The sequence below is a fragment of the Phaseolus vulgaris genome, chromosome 2 (genome assembly GCF_000499845.2).
Source record: "Phaseolus vulgaris cultivar G19833 chromosome 2, P. vulgaris v2.0, whole genome shotgun sequence".
Lineage (NCBI taxonomy): Eukaryota > Viridiplantae > Streptophyta > Magnoliopsida > Fabales > Fabaceae > Phaseolus > Phaseolus vulgaris.
This window is the reverse complement of record NC_023758.2, coordinates 36494246-36511340: the sequence shown is the minus strand read 5'-3', so window position 1 is coordinate 36511340 and position 17095 is coordinate 36494246. Positions and strand designations below refer to the sequence as shown.

Genomic DNA, 17095 nt, shown 5'->3' with positions numbered 1-17095 from the left:
AAGAATATACAAGCCATTTGTGGTCTTAACTGTACCAATCCTCTCGTTGGTAAAATTGTCCTGTATTTCACATTTATTTGAAGAGAAAGTTAATCTGTAAACAAAATCAGAAGTAATTTTTTAGACAGATATCAAATTAAAAGCAAAGTTTGGTAGATACAGAACATTGCTAAGGTAAATTTTTTTATTAAAGACAACAGTGCCAAAATATTTAGCCAGAACATGATGACCATTTGGAAGATTTATAGGAACAGGTTTATATGAGGCAAAATTTGATAAAGAAACACATACATGATCAGTAGCTCCTGAATCCAAAACCCAGCAAGAATTAGTTTTGATAGAAAGATTACCTGTTGAAGGTTGATCCGTCACTTGGTGAGCTGAATGTGTGGAGAAAGATCCCACCTGATTCACTTGTGTTGGATTGATCATATTGTTGTTATTAGCAGTACCTTTACTTTGCTTGAATATGTCTGAAAGAATCTGGTACTGCAAAGGAGTGAGGGTAATGTTGCCCTCTTCCTGTCCTTTTTGACAATTTTCAGAGGAAACATCATCAATAGACACAATACTATTAATCTGACTGGGTTTTCCACCATTTGAAAATTTATATCCAGGAGGATAACCATGCTTCTTGTAGCAATTCTCAACAGTATGACCACTTATACCACAATGAGTGCAAATTTTCTTATTATTGTTGTTTTTGTACGTTCTATTGTCCTTATTGGGAAAGCCATTCTTTCGAAAACAAACTTTTTCAGTGTGACCAATCTTACCACAAAAGTTACAAGTAATAAAAGCAAAACTAGGGTTGCAGTTAACACTAATATTACTAACAACATTGTTAATATTGGTAACCAAGGTATTACTAACCAACTGATGTTCTTGTTGTACCACTAGAGAAAAAAATCTTTGATATGGGAGGAATTGGTTCCATCAAAAGAACGTGAGACTTGATGTTGTGATATTGTTCATTTAGTCCACGAAGAAACTGCGTTGCCTGTTCTTCAAGCTTTCTTTGATTCAGAAGAGTCATAACATCACAATAACAAGCGCAATTTGTCTTACAAGCACAGGTTAGGTTAGGTCTAAAATTCTCAATTTCATCCCAAATAATATGGAGTTTAGTAAAATAATCGGTAACAGATTGGTCTCCCTGACATAGGGTAGCAGCTTCCATTTATATATTAGAAAATCTAGAAAGTTACCTTGGGAATACCTAGTTTTGAGATCGTTCCACACATCAACAGTTGAATCCATCCAAATGATGCTCTTCCTTTATCGAAAGAGAGACTGAATGCACCAACCATGACTCCACCATGTTGTTACAACGATTCCATGCGGCATAAGTAGAATAATCCTTCGTTGGGCAGGGATGCGTGCCAAGGACAAATTCTAGTTTATTTTTCGCACTCAAAGTTGTCATGATTGATCTACTCCAGGAATGGTAATTCGTTGAATCAAGAACGGGTGATACCAAGCAGATTCCAGGATTCTCATTAAGATGCAAAGACAGATAGGTCTGATCAGATGTGGGATGATCAGACGTTTCTTTTGCCGCTTCTGCCATGACTGTGACGTTCATTGGGCGGAGAGGTGCTGCTAGGCTCCTTCATGCAATACAAAAAACAGCCCAAAAAGGGGACAAAGGGCAAAGCACGAAAGCGGAAGAAAAGGGAACAAAAGAAGATAGGAGCCCTAGAAGAAAAGAGGTGCTGGAAAGCTAGAATAGAGTAAAGATGAAAGGGGGAATTTTTTTTAAATTCTCTCAAGTTCCGTACAAGCAGAGAAGCGGAGAGTATATAATACATGTAAAACAAAAGAGAGAATGGGCCCTAAAACTATATGCAGCCCAATAACCCAAGAGAGAAAAAATAACATATATAACCAAAAATTTCATTAGCCCCCCTCAAGCTGGTAATAGATATTCTTCATTCCTAGCTTGGAATGTATTAAGATAAAGGTGTTGTGGGGAAGTGGTTTGGTTAGAATGTCCGCAACTTGCATGGAGGAGGAAATGGGAAGAAGTTTGAGAAGCCCAACTGCAACCTTTTCGCGAACAATATGGCAGTCAATTTCTATATGTTTGGTACGTTCATGGAAGACTAAATTGTTGGCTATTTGAATTACAGATTGGTTGTCACAATAGAGGATAGCAGGTTGAACACTAGTAACCCGAAAGTCTTGGAGAAGGTACATTAACCACTAGATTTCACATGTAATAGCTGTCATGGCTCTATAATCTACTTCTGAGGAGCTTCTTGAAATGGTCTGCTGCTTTTTGGATTTCCATGCGATGAGCAAATTGCCTAAAAAAACTGAAAATCCAGTAATGGGTTTCCTTGTTGTAGGACATGTTGCCCAATCAGAATCACTAAAGCATTTTAATTGAATGGAATTAGAAGAATGGAAGAATATACCTGATCCTGGTGCAACTTTGAGATACCGTAAAACATGAAAGGCATCTTGTTGATGTTCAGAGAGGGGAACACCTTGGGATGGAGAGAGTCGAGAAGAGTGGAGCATAGGAGTGGGCATGGGTGCACAATCCAACATCATGTAACAGATATAAAGTGTATTTTCTTTGACAGAGATGAATACCAATGGAGTTGTGTGCCACCTCAAGACCCTAGAAGAAGGTGAGGTCTCCAAGATTTTTTATTTTGAACTGTTGGTCCAGCAGATTTGTAATGTGAGAAATTTCCTCAGCATCATTTCCAGTGTGCCTTCCCGCTTGTCGAAGACCATACAAATCGTTGTAATTTGCAAACATGAGTACTATTAGGAAGAAGAAGGCCCCATGGAGGTTTCATGTAGACAGTCTCTACAAGGTCTCCATGTAGGAAAAAATTGTTGACATCCAGTTGTTTTAAGGGGATTGTGCCTCATTAACATGACCATCGGATTCAAAAGAATCACCAGATTGAATATGAACATCATTATTTCCAATGAAATCAATATTACCAGTCACAAGATTTTTCTCAGTATTATGAGCAATGTTATCGGCACATATGGTTGATGTTTGCATCCACTTATATACAATGAAAAACTCTAATCTCTAGTCGATGTGGGATCTCCAAAAGTAACAGAGTAACTGAGACTGAATATGTGCTTCCCACAAACAATGCAGCGTACGTAAACTGTTATATATATTCATCATATATATTCAAAATCTACCCCAACATAGCACAGTTACAAAACTGAAAAGTGTGTCTGCATTACAATATTAAAAGTATTTAGTCTCGTACATGATCATGAGTAGCAATGTGTACTAAAAGTACTTATGAACTGATTATAGTATTTCGAATTTGATAGAAATTAAAAATTAACTAGTACATTAGGAAATACTTTAATTTTAATTCGTTCAATATTATTGATAAAACTATCTTAAAAACTTTTCCGTGATTAGGATTTGATGATAATCGTTAATTTATAACATTCATAGTAGAAAAGATTTCATTAGTATAACATGTTTAAATGAAAAAGGAAAACTTATCTTTTGACAGTAAAGCACACACTTCACAATTCTTTATAATAATATAATAATATTTTTAATAAAAAAATAAAATAGAAATAATAAAAATATTAATATTTTAGGATGTCACATTTCACAACTCTTTATAATAATATAATAATATTTTAAATTAAAAAATAAATTAAATTAAATTAAAATATTAATATATCACTTCTCAATAAAAAAAAGATGTCAAAAAAATATATTATTAAATTTTGAATATGGTAAATATAACAATAAGCATTGAACATCCCTTATTTAATTCCTTCTATGTGCAAGCAACTATTTCTCGTATAAAAAAGCTCGGTCTTACATATAGATAGCTATTAAAAATATTTATTTAACTGAGTTTTTCTTTATTAAATATGAAATAAGGAAATAACAAAGAATTTAGACATTGGTCAACATCAGTTAAAATAATGTATTTTCTTTTCTGGCGCTTGCGTAACCTAGTATCTACACTAATTATGGTTGTTGACATTAAACTCACATTAATTGGTCAAATATGGGTGTTGATATATATTAATACTCTCTATACTAAAAACATACACTTTATATCTTAATATATTAATATCTTATTTTATTTATTTATTTTATAATTTAAAATATTATTATATTATTATAAATAATATCAAATGTATATTATTTACTTTAACAAAAAATTTAGTCAAAAAATATATATACATTGGCACATTTGTCGCATCTTGCTTAAAATAATATAAAAAGCAATATTATAATAAAATAATAATTTATTGAAATATAAAGTAAATGTTACAGTTTAGGATGAGTGGTATAACATCAGACTCCAGACTACTATAAATTAGGGACTTCGCATTGCTCATTCTCAAATTACAATTCTCTTATCAACAACAAACCATACATAGAAATGAAGTATCTAAGCTCCTACTTTACCTATGTTACTGTCATTGCACTCTTTTTTTCCTTTCAACCTTCTTCAGCAGATTCTCATGAAAACTTTGTTCGATGTCTTTACAATTATCCCCACATAACCAACACAATCTCCAATGTTGTTTACACCCAAACCAACTCTTCATACTCCTCTCTCCTAGATCATACCATTGAAAATCATAGATTCTCCAACTCAAGCTCAAAACCCCTTGTCATTGTCACACCACTGGATGTTTCCCAAATTCAAGCCACTATAATTTGTTCCCAACGCCATGACCTGCAGATTCGAACCCGAAGTGGAGGCCATGATTACGAGGGTCTCTCCTACGTTGCCCAGGTTCCATTTGTCCTCCTTGACCTCTTAAACCTTCGACAAATCACAGTTGACGAAGAAAACCGAACTGCATGGGTTCAATCTGGGGCAACCCTTGGTGAACTTTACTACAGCATTAGCCAAAAAAGCAAAACGCTAGGGTTCCCAGCTGGTTTGTGCTCTAGTGTGGGCATTGGTGGTCACATCAGTGGAGGTGGTTATGGACTCATGATGCGTAAGTACGGTCTTGCTGCAGACAATGTCATAGATGCTCACATAATCGATGTGAATGGTAACCTTCTTGACAGACAAGCCATGGGTGAGGATCTGTTTTGGGCCATTAGAGGAGGTGGTGGAGCAAGCTTTGGAGTCATTGTGGCTTGGAAGGTAAAACTGGTTCCAGTTCCATCAACCGTGACAGTGTTCGATGTTTCAAGGACATTGGAAGAGAATGCAACCGAGATCATTCAAAAGTGGCAGCTTGTGGCCCATAAATTGGACGAACGCATAATAATTAGGGTGGACATAGCAAGGGTTAATTCAAGTCAACATGGAAAGCTAACAATACAAGCCAGATTTGTGTCCTTGTTTCTGGGAGGAGTAGAAGAGCTTATTCCATTGATGCAAAACAGCCTCCCAGAGTTGGGTTTGGACAGAAACGACTGTAAAGAGACGAGTTGGATTGGCTCAGCTGTTTTCAACAATGCTTTGTTGATTGGATCTTCAGGAAATGAACCCCCCGAATCTTTGCTCAACAAAACTCAAATTCGTTATGGAAATTACAAAGGAAAATCTGATTATGTGAAAAAACCTATTCCTATCGAGGGATTACGAGGATTATGGCGTTTGCTTTGTGACGCTAAGGTTGAATATGCTCAACTTCAATTGGCTCCTTATGGGGGCATAATGAACGAGATTTCAGAGTCTGAAATTGCGTTCTCGCACAGATCTCAATACATTTTTCATATACACTATTGGGTCACCTGGCAAGAGGAAGGGGACGGGATAGCACAAAGACACATGAATTTTATTAGAAGAGAGTATAAATATATGGAACCTTATGTTTCAAATTCTCCAAGAGCTGCATATATAAATTACAGAGACCTTGACATTGGGGTAAATAACAATGGTTACACAAGCTACACCCAAGCCAGCATTTGGGGTTTGAAGTATTTCAATAATAACTTCAAGAGATTGGCTAAAGTGAAGACCAAGGTTGATCCTAAAAACTTTTTCAGGAACGAACAAAGCATTCCTATACTGTCCATGGAAGAATATTAAATTATTTTAAAACCATCTAGTATGTAGAATTCAAATAAAATAAATTTAATGAATGGTAAACCATCTAGTATCTACCCTTCAAATAAAATATGTTGTTATGCTTCTAATTTATGTTTTTTTATAGTAATTCAAATATTTAGAGTTACACTTAATAATAGTGTTCAGAAAAATGTCATGTTTTTAGAATATTATTGACAAAAGTGCAATATTATAAATTAGAGTTGATGACTACTCTAAAATGATAAAAAAAGTTGATAAACATAAAATCATTAGATTTAATTTTATATTTGTGAAATATTTACGTCAATTAAACTGATACTCGTTATTAAAAGAGAGTCAACTTAGCTAACTGTAAGTCAATATTAACTTTTCAATAAATAAAAGTATTCGTGTAAATGTCAAATTAATATTGGATTATCTAAAACTAATAAAGTTCACTTAATAAAATCATCCTTTAATAATTAAAAATATTTATATTAATGTTAAATTAGTGTCAACTTAGTCGATGCTAGGAGTCAATATTATTTATTTATTATTTATATTTATTAAGTTAGTGCAAGTTAGATCAACATTAATTTTTTCTAATGCTTATGGCAAAGGCAGATGAAACGATCTATTAAGATGTAAATTTGTTATACAGTCTTGTAATATTAAAATTGTTAGACGGTCTCTCAGTGTCAAACTCATTAGACAACACCTGGGTGTTTCTATGTTATTAAAAGAATAGTAAAAAACATATAAAGTATTGATTCATTAAAATATCCAACTATGCATAAACCCACTTTTTTTTATCTGTAAGAAAGAATAATAAATATGAACCATTTCAGGGTTGATCAAACCCTTATCTACCTCCTAACAACTGTGGAGGGCACACCCACCTACACCCAACCAAGGAAAACAAAACTGAAAAACACCTCTAAATCTAATACATGCAAGCCAAAGGATCAAGACACCATTCAGAATAAGAGAAAACAGTTGAAGGTACCTTGGATACAACCCACGACCAAGACTTTAGTTGAATAAGCGTAAACACTTTCGAAACATTCACCACTCCCCCTTTAAAAATTACCTTATTCTTGCGTCTCCAAATCTCGTTTACTACAGGAGTCCAAATGGTTCGCCAAATCACATTAACAGATTCTTATGCATTACACATCCTAAACTGTAGGAAGTGAAAGAAAGCATCAGAGTGGTCCACGGACGCCAAACCTAACCAAGCGTAACACTGACTCCTGACCAGCCAAGCTATTCTGCACTAAAAAATGATGATAGGACTCCTCTTCCACCCTGCACATAATACATAAAACATTCCTGAGCTCTACCCCTCTCCTTGCCAAATTTCCTTTGGTGGCTAACTTATTTTCAAATACCCTCCAAGCAGTGACGTGGGCCGAAGGAAAAGCCTTAGTCTTCCAAAACATAACAAACCCAGTATTGATCCCCCCTTCAGGCTCACCCCTTAAGATAACATAAGCAGAATTAACCGTGTACGTAGAGAACTCACCGTCCTTTCAGACCCAACCATCATCCATATCCAAAACTAGCCCCAATCCTTGGAGCACCTAAAAAAGTTGCCTTTCCATATCCTTTTTCCACTCGAACAGGTTCCTTCTCCAAACAAGATTCCACTTCTAGACTTCGTCAACCCAATACCCACACTCAGTCACTTTAGACTCTGGCAGACAGCTTAAAGAACACAATCTTGGAAAAACACTCTTTAGGTTACCGCGCGCCTCCCAATTGTCTTCCCAGAAACTGATAGACTTCCCATTTCCAATCTTCCACTTGAAACAATCTTCAAACCTCCTTCCTCAACTCTCCAACTCCCAAACCTCCTTCAAATATTTCCACCAAAGGGACATCTTAGTAGGACTCATTTGTTCTCTCAGACTTTTCCACCCTTCGTATTTAGACTCAATAACATCCTTCCATAAGTCGCCCTTATCTATCCCCAGACCTCAAACCCATTTCCCTAAAAGTGTTATATTGAAAACTTTCAAGTCAATAATACCAAGACCACCTGCCTCATGAGGCTCACAGACTTTCTTCCACGCAGCCCAAGCAATTTTCCTCCCCTCCGACCCCCACCCCCAAAAGGAAACGCCTATGAATTCTTTATAACTCCTTTAGTACAAATGTAGGCACTTTATAAAGGGAAAGGTAGAAAAGTGGAATTAACGACAACACAGACTTAATCAGGTAAATTCTCAGCCAAAGAAAGGATTTTGCCTCTCCATCTTCTCAACCTAGACTCCAATCTCTCAATCACCCCACCCCAGAAAACACCCCTCTTGTGATAACCCTCAACCACCAACCCCCAAGTATTTAAAAGGTGTTGTCATTACCTCAACACCAAGAATAGTCACGAATCGTTGCAACGTAGTCTGATCAATCCCCAACCCACCAATTCTACTCTTCATAAAGTTCACTTTAAGCCCTGAGCACAATTCGAACATTTTAATGTCACCTTAATGTTGAAAACACTCTTAGCATTAGCTTCACAAAAAACAAAGTATCATTTGCATATTAACATTAACTTTCTTATCTCCAATTTTCAAGTTGTCAATCAATTGTTTCTCATCTGCCATCCTTGACACATCTGTCGGGCCTTCAGTCGCAATAAGAAACAGAAAAGGTGTTAACGGATCCCCTTGTCGCAACCCCTTTTTTGGAATAAATTCCTTAGTGGGGCTCCCATTAACTAGAACCGACACTAAGGCAAACTCTAAACAAGACTTAATCCAATTAATCCATCTATCACAAAACCCAACCTCTCCCAACATATAGTAAATAAACTCGCAAACAATAAAGTCATATGCCTTTTCGTAATCAACCTTTAAAAAAACACAACTTCTCTTCTTTCTCTTCATTTCCTCAAGGGCATCATTGGCCACAAGCACACCGTCCAATAAACTTTGTCCTTCAAGGAAAGCAGACTTCCTAACATCAATAACTTTGTCAATCACCCTTTTCAATCTTAGAGATAGTGCTTTTGACATAATTTTATACATACATCCAACCAGAGAAATAGGTCTAAAATCATTAAGCTGTTGAGGATTGTCATTTTTAGGAATCAGGCATAAGAAAGACACATTTGACCCCCTAGGCCAGACACCTCTGGTCGCAAAATCATTCACTGTCGACATAACGTCCTCCTTAATGAACTCCCAACTGAACATTAAGAACCCAAAATTAAAACCATCCGGGATGCATATACCCACTGGACAGTCTCATAGTAGGACATGCCAGACAGTCTCTAAAGACATATCTAGTTAGATGTCTCTAGAGCTCGTGGAAAGTTCAACGAAACAATGCTACTGGTCATGCTAGATGGTCATTAGAGCTTATACATGATAGATTGTTACTTCATCTTCTACATTAATTCAACCCACATAAGTGATGGGTATGAAAGAGGAGTAGAAGAATTTATACAATTTGTGCAACGTAATGGCAACAATAGTGGTGTAGTAAACTTTAGGTGTTTGTGCATTAATTGTTTGAACGAGAGAAAATTGGATGTTAACAAAATTAGGGAGCACCTTTTATAATGGCTTTCTACGATCTTATACAACTTGGACTTAGCATGGTGAATTATTACATTCACCAAGTGTGTTTGTATCTCAAAAATATGTTTAGTCCATCATGGATGATGCAGTAGATGATGATGGATTGGACATGATTCGTGATGTTGGAGGCTGATTCTTTTACAGAAGTGCATGGATATGGAATCGATGCAGAGACTCCACTATATCTAGGATAAATTTAATTTAATATATTAAATTATTTGTTATGTTTTAACTAATTATACTTGTAGGTATTTGTATGGACTTTTTAGTAATTAGGAGAAATATGATATCTAAGGATTAATGGATCCCCAATTAATTAGTTCAGTGGAAAATAAGCAACTTGAAACGCAATCATACACCACCAAGTTTCTAGTTACAGAGGAAAACATATATATGAGTAAATACAATGTTTAAGTCGTTAATTATTATAGTATTTTATCCTTTAAAGTTTTACTAATTGTTTTCAAGAATGACGCAAGCGTCATTGACAATTACTTGTTATATCATTAATTGATAACACTGTTGTGTGATTATGTTCATTGCATAAGAAGTCACCGACATATTTCAAGTAATTAGTGGACATGTAATAATATTATCAACTTACTTGTGTATATTACTTAAACGTCTCCTAATAAGTTTGTTTTTATTAATTAGCTCATACATTGGATATTACACAGTGAGAGGTCAACCAAGTGCAATGTCCTAGAAGCTCACATGCTTGAACCTAAAGGTTTGTAATTTTCATTAATTAATGTTTTGTCTTTTTGTCTTCCTTGTTTGTCAAAATTTCAATATTAACTTTTCATTAATATTGAATTATAGTGTAATAAACAGACACGGGGTATGAGTGTGGCTATCATTATAAGAGTTAACATTAACAGAGGTTGGAAACAAGTAATCATATTTAAATTATTGTTTATAATAAATTATGTGTACATTAAACACTAATTTTAACTTATTTTGTGTTGTAGTATTTTATGGATGCTCAACCACTAAATTCAGAATCAATGAACTATGTGAAGAATGTTTGGGCCACATATTTCATTAGGTTCTATAACTCTAGGATAAATGATGAATAGTATAGGTTTAATTTATATGTTCTTAAGTGTTTTTTTTATATTACATATTTCTCATGTATAGGAAATTAGCCAAATAGATAGGAATATATATTAGTGGATATACTCATTTTAATTGATTTATCAATATATATATATATATATTTATTGTATAAATAAATGTGAATCTGGTTGTCTGAATATATTGTATATCTAGTTGGACTTTTAAAATGAACAGGTTAACTAAGAGGAGGAAATGCATTAAACAAATTGAACTAATAAACAAACTCATCGTGCACTACGGTTTACCGGTATGTATATGTGGAGCAAAGCTCTATGGAAAAGAAGGTGTCTGCAGAAAATTCTATGGAGCAAAAAACAGGATGAGCAAAGCTATATGTGAATCAATTTGGATGCTTGTTGTGCTGATAGATATTAACATGTAATCAGTTTGCTCTGTTTGTTTGATGTAGGATCTTGTATAAGGGTTGAGACACCTCAAAAGTGTCTCTTTAATTAAATTCATTCATTGCTGATATAAAAAATGCATTACGGTTCTGGCTATAATTATAGTTTATGATGGCTTCATGCAGTAAAATATAGAAGACTTATAGAAGGATATAAGCTAACGATTTTGTTAATAATCTTTGTCTATACCTTTGTATGAGTCTTCTATTTTTTATTTCACTTACAATATATACAATAATTCTGTTAATAATCATCATCTATAGTAATGTAATAGACTACGATTGTTTGGCTTTCTTGGCTTTCGTATATAATTCTAAACTATAAACGACGTGTTCATAAGTTACGGTTCTAAAATCGTCGTCTAGGGACTTTTAAAAATTGCTATCTAAAAGCATTTTTATAGTAGTGTTACCTCACTCATATGTTTACCTCATTTGACAACTTGTACATAAGTCTTGTTTGCGCCCTTCCTTATCGTCTCCTTGTGTTGTGCTTTCCACCCTTTCCAGCACCATTTATTTTGTACTCTAACCTCACGAATCCGAACCTCTCCCCTTTCTGATTCAGTTTCCTGGCAATTAATACCTCATGAATTCCCCAGCATTGAAAGATCCTTCTCATATCATTTTCTCCAAAGTCATTGTTCCATACAAAAAGTCATCCCAAGTAAGCATCAGGATGACCCTTAGAAATATTATTAAGCAACATCTCAAAATACCTAAGCCAAGCATGAGTTGTATGTAATAACTAAGGTTGTTATCAAACAAGATAAAAGTAATCATTCTCTACGATAAGAAACACAAAACGCAAGATATATCTAACAAGACACTTCTATTTGCTGATGGGTAGCTTACGTAGTTGCTGATGGAAGACTCTGGTTTTGTGAAAGCATGGTCTGTAGTTGTGGTCAATATGGATGGCGTGTCATTCCACTTACAGAGAGTGCTGATAAAATGTGTGACGGGGGAACTGAATTGGCAACCTCAACATGGGAAAGTGACTTGGCTGTCAGTGCTGGTGTTGATTGGCAGCTTTTATTGGCTGGACTGAATTTGGATGGTTTATTGAGGGCATATTCTTATGTATGGGACCCTGGAAGGAACATTTGTTGTGATGCCAAAGCTGGGAGGGGAAAGGGATGCTGGATTACATGGATGTTGGCTTAACTCATGATGCTGCTCTTACCAAAGAAAAGAAGGATACACTCAAGGGTCATATTTTGCCAATGATGTCATAACTGCTGGTGTTGATGTCAAGGCAAAGAAATCTATGTTGGGATTGTCTTGAAGGAAAGCTTGTGCTGGAACAAACTTAAAGACAGCAAGCAACATCTGCCGGAATTCTGTTAATTAACGTTTGTTTGTAATTTATCCAGGTATAACACAATCAAATTGCAGGGATGCAGGGTGATGCACGCTGAAGTGCTGGTGCTGCTGTTATAGATAAATTTGATGGCAGCCGAGGTAGCTTCTTTCCAAGGTGTAAGCAAGAGTTCTGCAGGATCAAAGTAGAGATCATGACATGAAGTAAGAAGGAAGAAGTAAGTGGCCAGGGAATATATCTAGCGGTAGAGGCTAGGGTCTTATCTTTGCCAATTTATGATGCTTTAAGATGCAGCTGGCCCTGTCAAGATGTAAAGGGATGGGAGGGACTTATTATCTTGTGTCTTTCCAGCAGCTGCTAATTACAGTGGTCTGTTTTTTATGCTGGTTTATGCGCAGAACAAGCTCCTTGGATTGGGATTCCTCCGTAGTTTAAGCCTTCTAGTGTTAGTGCTTTAAATCTTATCTCATTTTATTCTATTAATTTTTTTCTGATAAAAAAAACACTTTTATTTAGCTCATGTTTAAAACACGTAAAATGAGACTCTATATGTGTTTGTTACAAAATATATTTTTTTATCAACAATATTTTTATTGAAAGATATTTCAATCCTATTACATACAAAAAAAAATATTTTTTTTTTTTACTGTTCAAAATACTGCGTCCCTCATATCTCAGTTAGATCTGATGGTTCCTTATACAAATACAAAAATACAGATCTAAACTATAATGGAAAGCAAATATAATTGCTTCTATAAAAAACAACTGTGAATTTGAGTTTATACATTTCAAATCAAACAAAACAGTACATCCTGTCAAATAGTGATAACTGTAAATAGATGTTCGTAAAAGAAATCTCATACCTTATACTTTGTTCTTTAAAACAGTTTGAATTCTGCTACTATGTAACACACATAAACTATTATATGATTCAATAATTTTTAACGTGATAGTTTATTCTAAATATATCTATTGAAAGTTATGTTTATAAATTCTTTTATTGATACAAACATATTTAATACCTCATTTATATATCTACATATATATTAAAAATGTTATAATATATGAAACCTTTAAAATATATAAATAACCATTTAATTATTTTCATATTTTATTTATTTTTATTAAATTTGACATCAACAAGGTAATATATATAGGTATGATACAATTATCTTAATAAAATTTTCCATCATTATGATTTGATGATAGCCGTTAATTTATAAAACCCATATAAGAAAATATTTCACTGATGTAACATCTGTTGTTTAAGTATTTACTAGGATCTTATCAGAAAAACAATATAATATTAAAGTTCGAATTAATACTGCAAATAAATAAAAATAAGCGTTAAAAATCCTTCTTTAATTCCTTCTCGTACAAGAAACTACTTGTATAAAAAGCTCGATCCTACATATATACCGTCATCTATTAAAAAATATTTTTTAGCTGAATTTTTCTTTATTAAATATTAAATAACAAAATCATATATTAAAAATCGTAGTCTCTTTTAGAATAGTATTAAAAAAGGAAAAAAACACTTCAGTACCTTCCATGCATCTGTAAAGTCAAAGTAAGATAAATGGTAGTTGAGAAACCTTTGTTAATTCACTTTTAGGATAACATCGCCATTAAAAAATAATTTTTTTTATTTATAATAAAAATAAAGAATAAAATAGTGGATGCAAAATGAATATAAAAATTTATGAGGTATCAAAATATTATAGTGCAATAAGTAAACACATCTAAAAACATGAGATACTTAACGTTACATTTACTATTTTATTCTTCATCTCGTTTTTTTTTACAAATACAAAAATTTAGTTTTTAATAACACATCACCTCTATAGATAATTAAAGTAATGAATTTTTGACTTTTTTTATTTTTATATAACCATCTCATAATCTTAATATAATAATAAGATATCTAAGAAAGACAATTGTTATTACTATTATATATATAAAGACAAATATTATGAAAATATTTTTTTTTGTATTTAAAAAAGGACAGAAAATGGGAGTACGAGCATAAAATTTCTTTGAATATCGAAGGCTTAAGACAATAACAAAAACATCTTAAAAAAAATAATTGTTCCATTTTATGAAGGATTTTCAAAATGATGCAGTCAACATTCTCTTGCACATTGCGTGCGCATATGGATGAAATGCAAGTTTTGTCATCGAGTACTTCTTTTTCTTCTTCGTATTATGTCATCGTGTGAAGCTTCTCCACCACGTATAATATGTAGAATAGTCTTATACTACTTACTTCTCGTACTTGAATTGTCTCCTCCCATGTGGTACGTTTATTTTATTTTATTTTTGGATATATAGGCAAACTTTTTATGAATGATTTGGTTAAAATTCAACTCCAAACTACTATAAATTAGAGACTTCCCATTACTCTTTCTCATACCAACAACAAACCATCCACAAAAATGAAGTGCCTAAGCTCCTATTTTACCGTAGTTACTGCCATTTCTCTTTTCTTTTCATTTACACCTTCTTCAGCAGATACTCATGAAAAGTTTGTTCAATGCCTTTACAATTATTCTCATAACACCAACTCCATCTCCAATGTTGTTTACACCCAAACCAACTCTTCATACTCCTCTGTCCTGGATCTTACCATTCAAAATCTTAGGTTCTCCAACTCAAGCTTAAAACCCCATGTCATTGTCACACCACTGCAAATTTCCCACATTCAAACCACCATAATCTGCTCCCAACGCCATGGCCTACAGATTCGAACCCGAAGCGGAGGCCATGATTACGAGGGTCTCTCCTATGTTGCCGGGGTTCCCTTTGTTATCCTTGACCTCCTAAACCTTCGACAAATCACAGTTGACGCAGAAAACCAAACTGCATGGGTTCAATCTGGGGCAACCCTTGGTGAACTTTACTACAGCATTAGCCAGAAAAGCAAAACACTAGGGTTCCCAGCTGGTGTGTGCGCCACTGTGGGCATTGGTGGCCACTTCAGTGGAGGTGGTTATGGATTCTTGATGCGCAAGTACGGTCTTGCCGCTGATAATATCTTAGATGCTCACATAATAGACGTGAATGGTAATCTTCTTGACAGAAAAGCCATGGGTGAGGATCTGTTTTGGGCCATTAGAGGAGGTGGTGGAGCAAGCTTTGGTGTCATCGTGGCTTGGAAGATAAAACTAGTTCCAGTTCCATCAACTGTGACAGTGTTCAGACTTGAAAGGACATTGGAAGAAAATGCAACCGAGATCATTCAAAAGTGGCAGCTTGTGGCCAATAAATTGGACGAGCGCATAATGATTAGGATGGACATGGCAAGGGTAAATTCAAGTCAACATGGAAAGCTAACAATACAAGCTAGTTTTGTATCCATGTTTCTGGGAGGTGTAGAAGAGCTTATTCCATTGATGCGAAAGAGCTTCCCAGAGTTGGGTTTGGTCAGAAAAGACTGTAATGAGACGAGTTGGATTGGCTCAGTTGTCTTCATGAATGCTGGGTTGATTGGATCTACCGGCAATGAAGCCCCTGAAGTTTTGCTTAACAGAACTCAAATTCGTTCAGGAAAATACAAAGGAAAATCTGATTATGTGAGAAAACCCATTCCTATTGATGGATTACGAGGCTTATGGCGTTTGTTATATGACGATAAGATTGAATATGGTCAACTTCAATTCGCTCCTTATGGAGGTAGAATGTCAGATATTTCGGAATCTGAAATTCCTTTCTCACACCGATCTGGATACATTAATCATATTCACTATGTTGTTGTTTGGGGAGAGGAAGGGAACGAGGCAACACAAAGGCATATGGATTGGATTAGAAGACTCTATAAATATATGGAACCTTATGTTTCAAGTTCTCCTAGAGCTGCATATATAAATTACAGAGACCTTGACGTTGGAGTAAATAATAACAATGGTTACACAAATTATACTCAAGCCAGCATTTGGGGTTTCAAATATTTCAATAACAACTTTAAGAGACTGGCTAGAGTGAAGACCAAGGTTGATCCTCACAACTTTTTCAGAAACGAACAAAGCATTCCTACACTGCAGAAGGAAGAAAAATATTAATTAGTTGTAAACCATCTAGTATCTACATTTCAAATAAAATAAATGATGTATATCTATGTTTTAAATTTATAAAAAATAACTAATAAGACTCTACTAAATATTAAAGGTTTACCTTTTAATATATTTGGAATAAAGTCACTTATTGTAATAACTTTTGTTTACCATTTTTAATTGAGAAAAAAATATATGCGCCATTTAATTTTAGTTGAAACAGTACTAAGTTTAAGATTTTTACTAATTTTAATTTTACAAAGCTTTTATATCCTAAAGATAAAAATTTAGAAAAAAAGTATATTTTACAATTTTTATAAATTAATTTACTCATAAAATAAGTTTAACTTATAAAAAAAATTATTTTTGTTAATTATTTTTCTAAGAAATTTGTGAAAAAAAAATCTATCTAAACTAACACTACAATAAAATCATCAAATAGAAACCAATTTTTAGAGACAAAAATAATTAGGTGCAATAGTAACTAAATTAGAGACCATTTTAGAAACTAAAAAATTTTTGGTTTCTAAATTAGTTTATATTATTGTGAAATAGTTTCTAAATTGGTATCTAATTAGCTATCAAAGTTTTAACTACCAATTATTTAGATTCTAAAT

The 17095-nt window shown here is 33.9% G+C and overlaps 3 protein-coding genes across 3 annotated transcripts; 2 read left to right on the top strand and 1 right to left on the bottom strand.

The window, feature by feature from the left end:
* Window positions 1–2205: 2205 nt before the first annotated feature.
* Window positions 2206–2538, bottom strand: LOC137809436 (uncharacterized mitochondrial protein AtMg00810-like). The gene has a single exon (XM_068610548.1). The coding sequence runs from the start codon at window positions 2536–2538 to the stop codon at window positions 2206–2208; it is 333 nt and encodes a 110-aa protein (XP_068466649.1).
* Window positions 2539–4366: 1828 nt separating this feature from the next.
* Window positions 4367–6095, top strand: LOC137809734 (tetrahydroberberine oxidase-like). The gene has a single exon (XM_068610822.1). The coding sequence runs from the start codon at window positions 4401–4403 to the stop codon at window positions 6015–6017; it is 1617 nt and encodes a 538-aa protein (XP_068466923.1). The 5' UTR covers window positions 4367–4400; the 3' UTR covers window positions 6018–6095.
* An 8751-nt stretch (window positions 6096–14846) lies between these two features.
* On the top strand, window positions 14847–16621 carry LOC137811771 (tetrahydroberberine oxidase-like). The gene has a single exon (XM_068613604.1). The coding sequence runs from the start codon at window positions 14865–14867 to the stop codon at window positions 16485–16487; it is 1623 nt and encodes a 540-aa protein (XP_068469705.1). The 5' UTR covers window positions 14847–14864; the 3' UTR covers window positions 16488–16621.
* Window positions 16622–17095: the final 474 nt, after the last annotated feature.

Bases quoted from the DNA above. Each gene is read 5' to 3' on its own strand.
- LOC137809734 (XM_068610822.1), top strand. From the start codon at position 4,401: ATGAAGTATCTAAGCTCCTACTTTACCTATGTTACTGTCATTGCACTC.
- LOC137811771 (XM_068613604.1), top strand. From the start codon at position 14,865: ATGAAGTGCCTAAGCTCCTATTTTACCGTAGTTACTGCCATTTCTCTT.
- LOC137809436 (XM_068610548.1), bottom strand. From the start codon at position 2,538: ATGCCCACTCCTATGCTCCACTCTTCTCGACTCTCTCCATCCCAAGGT.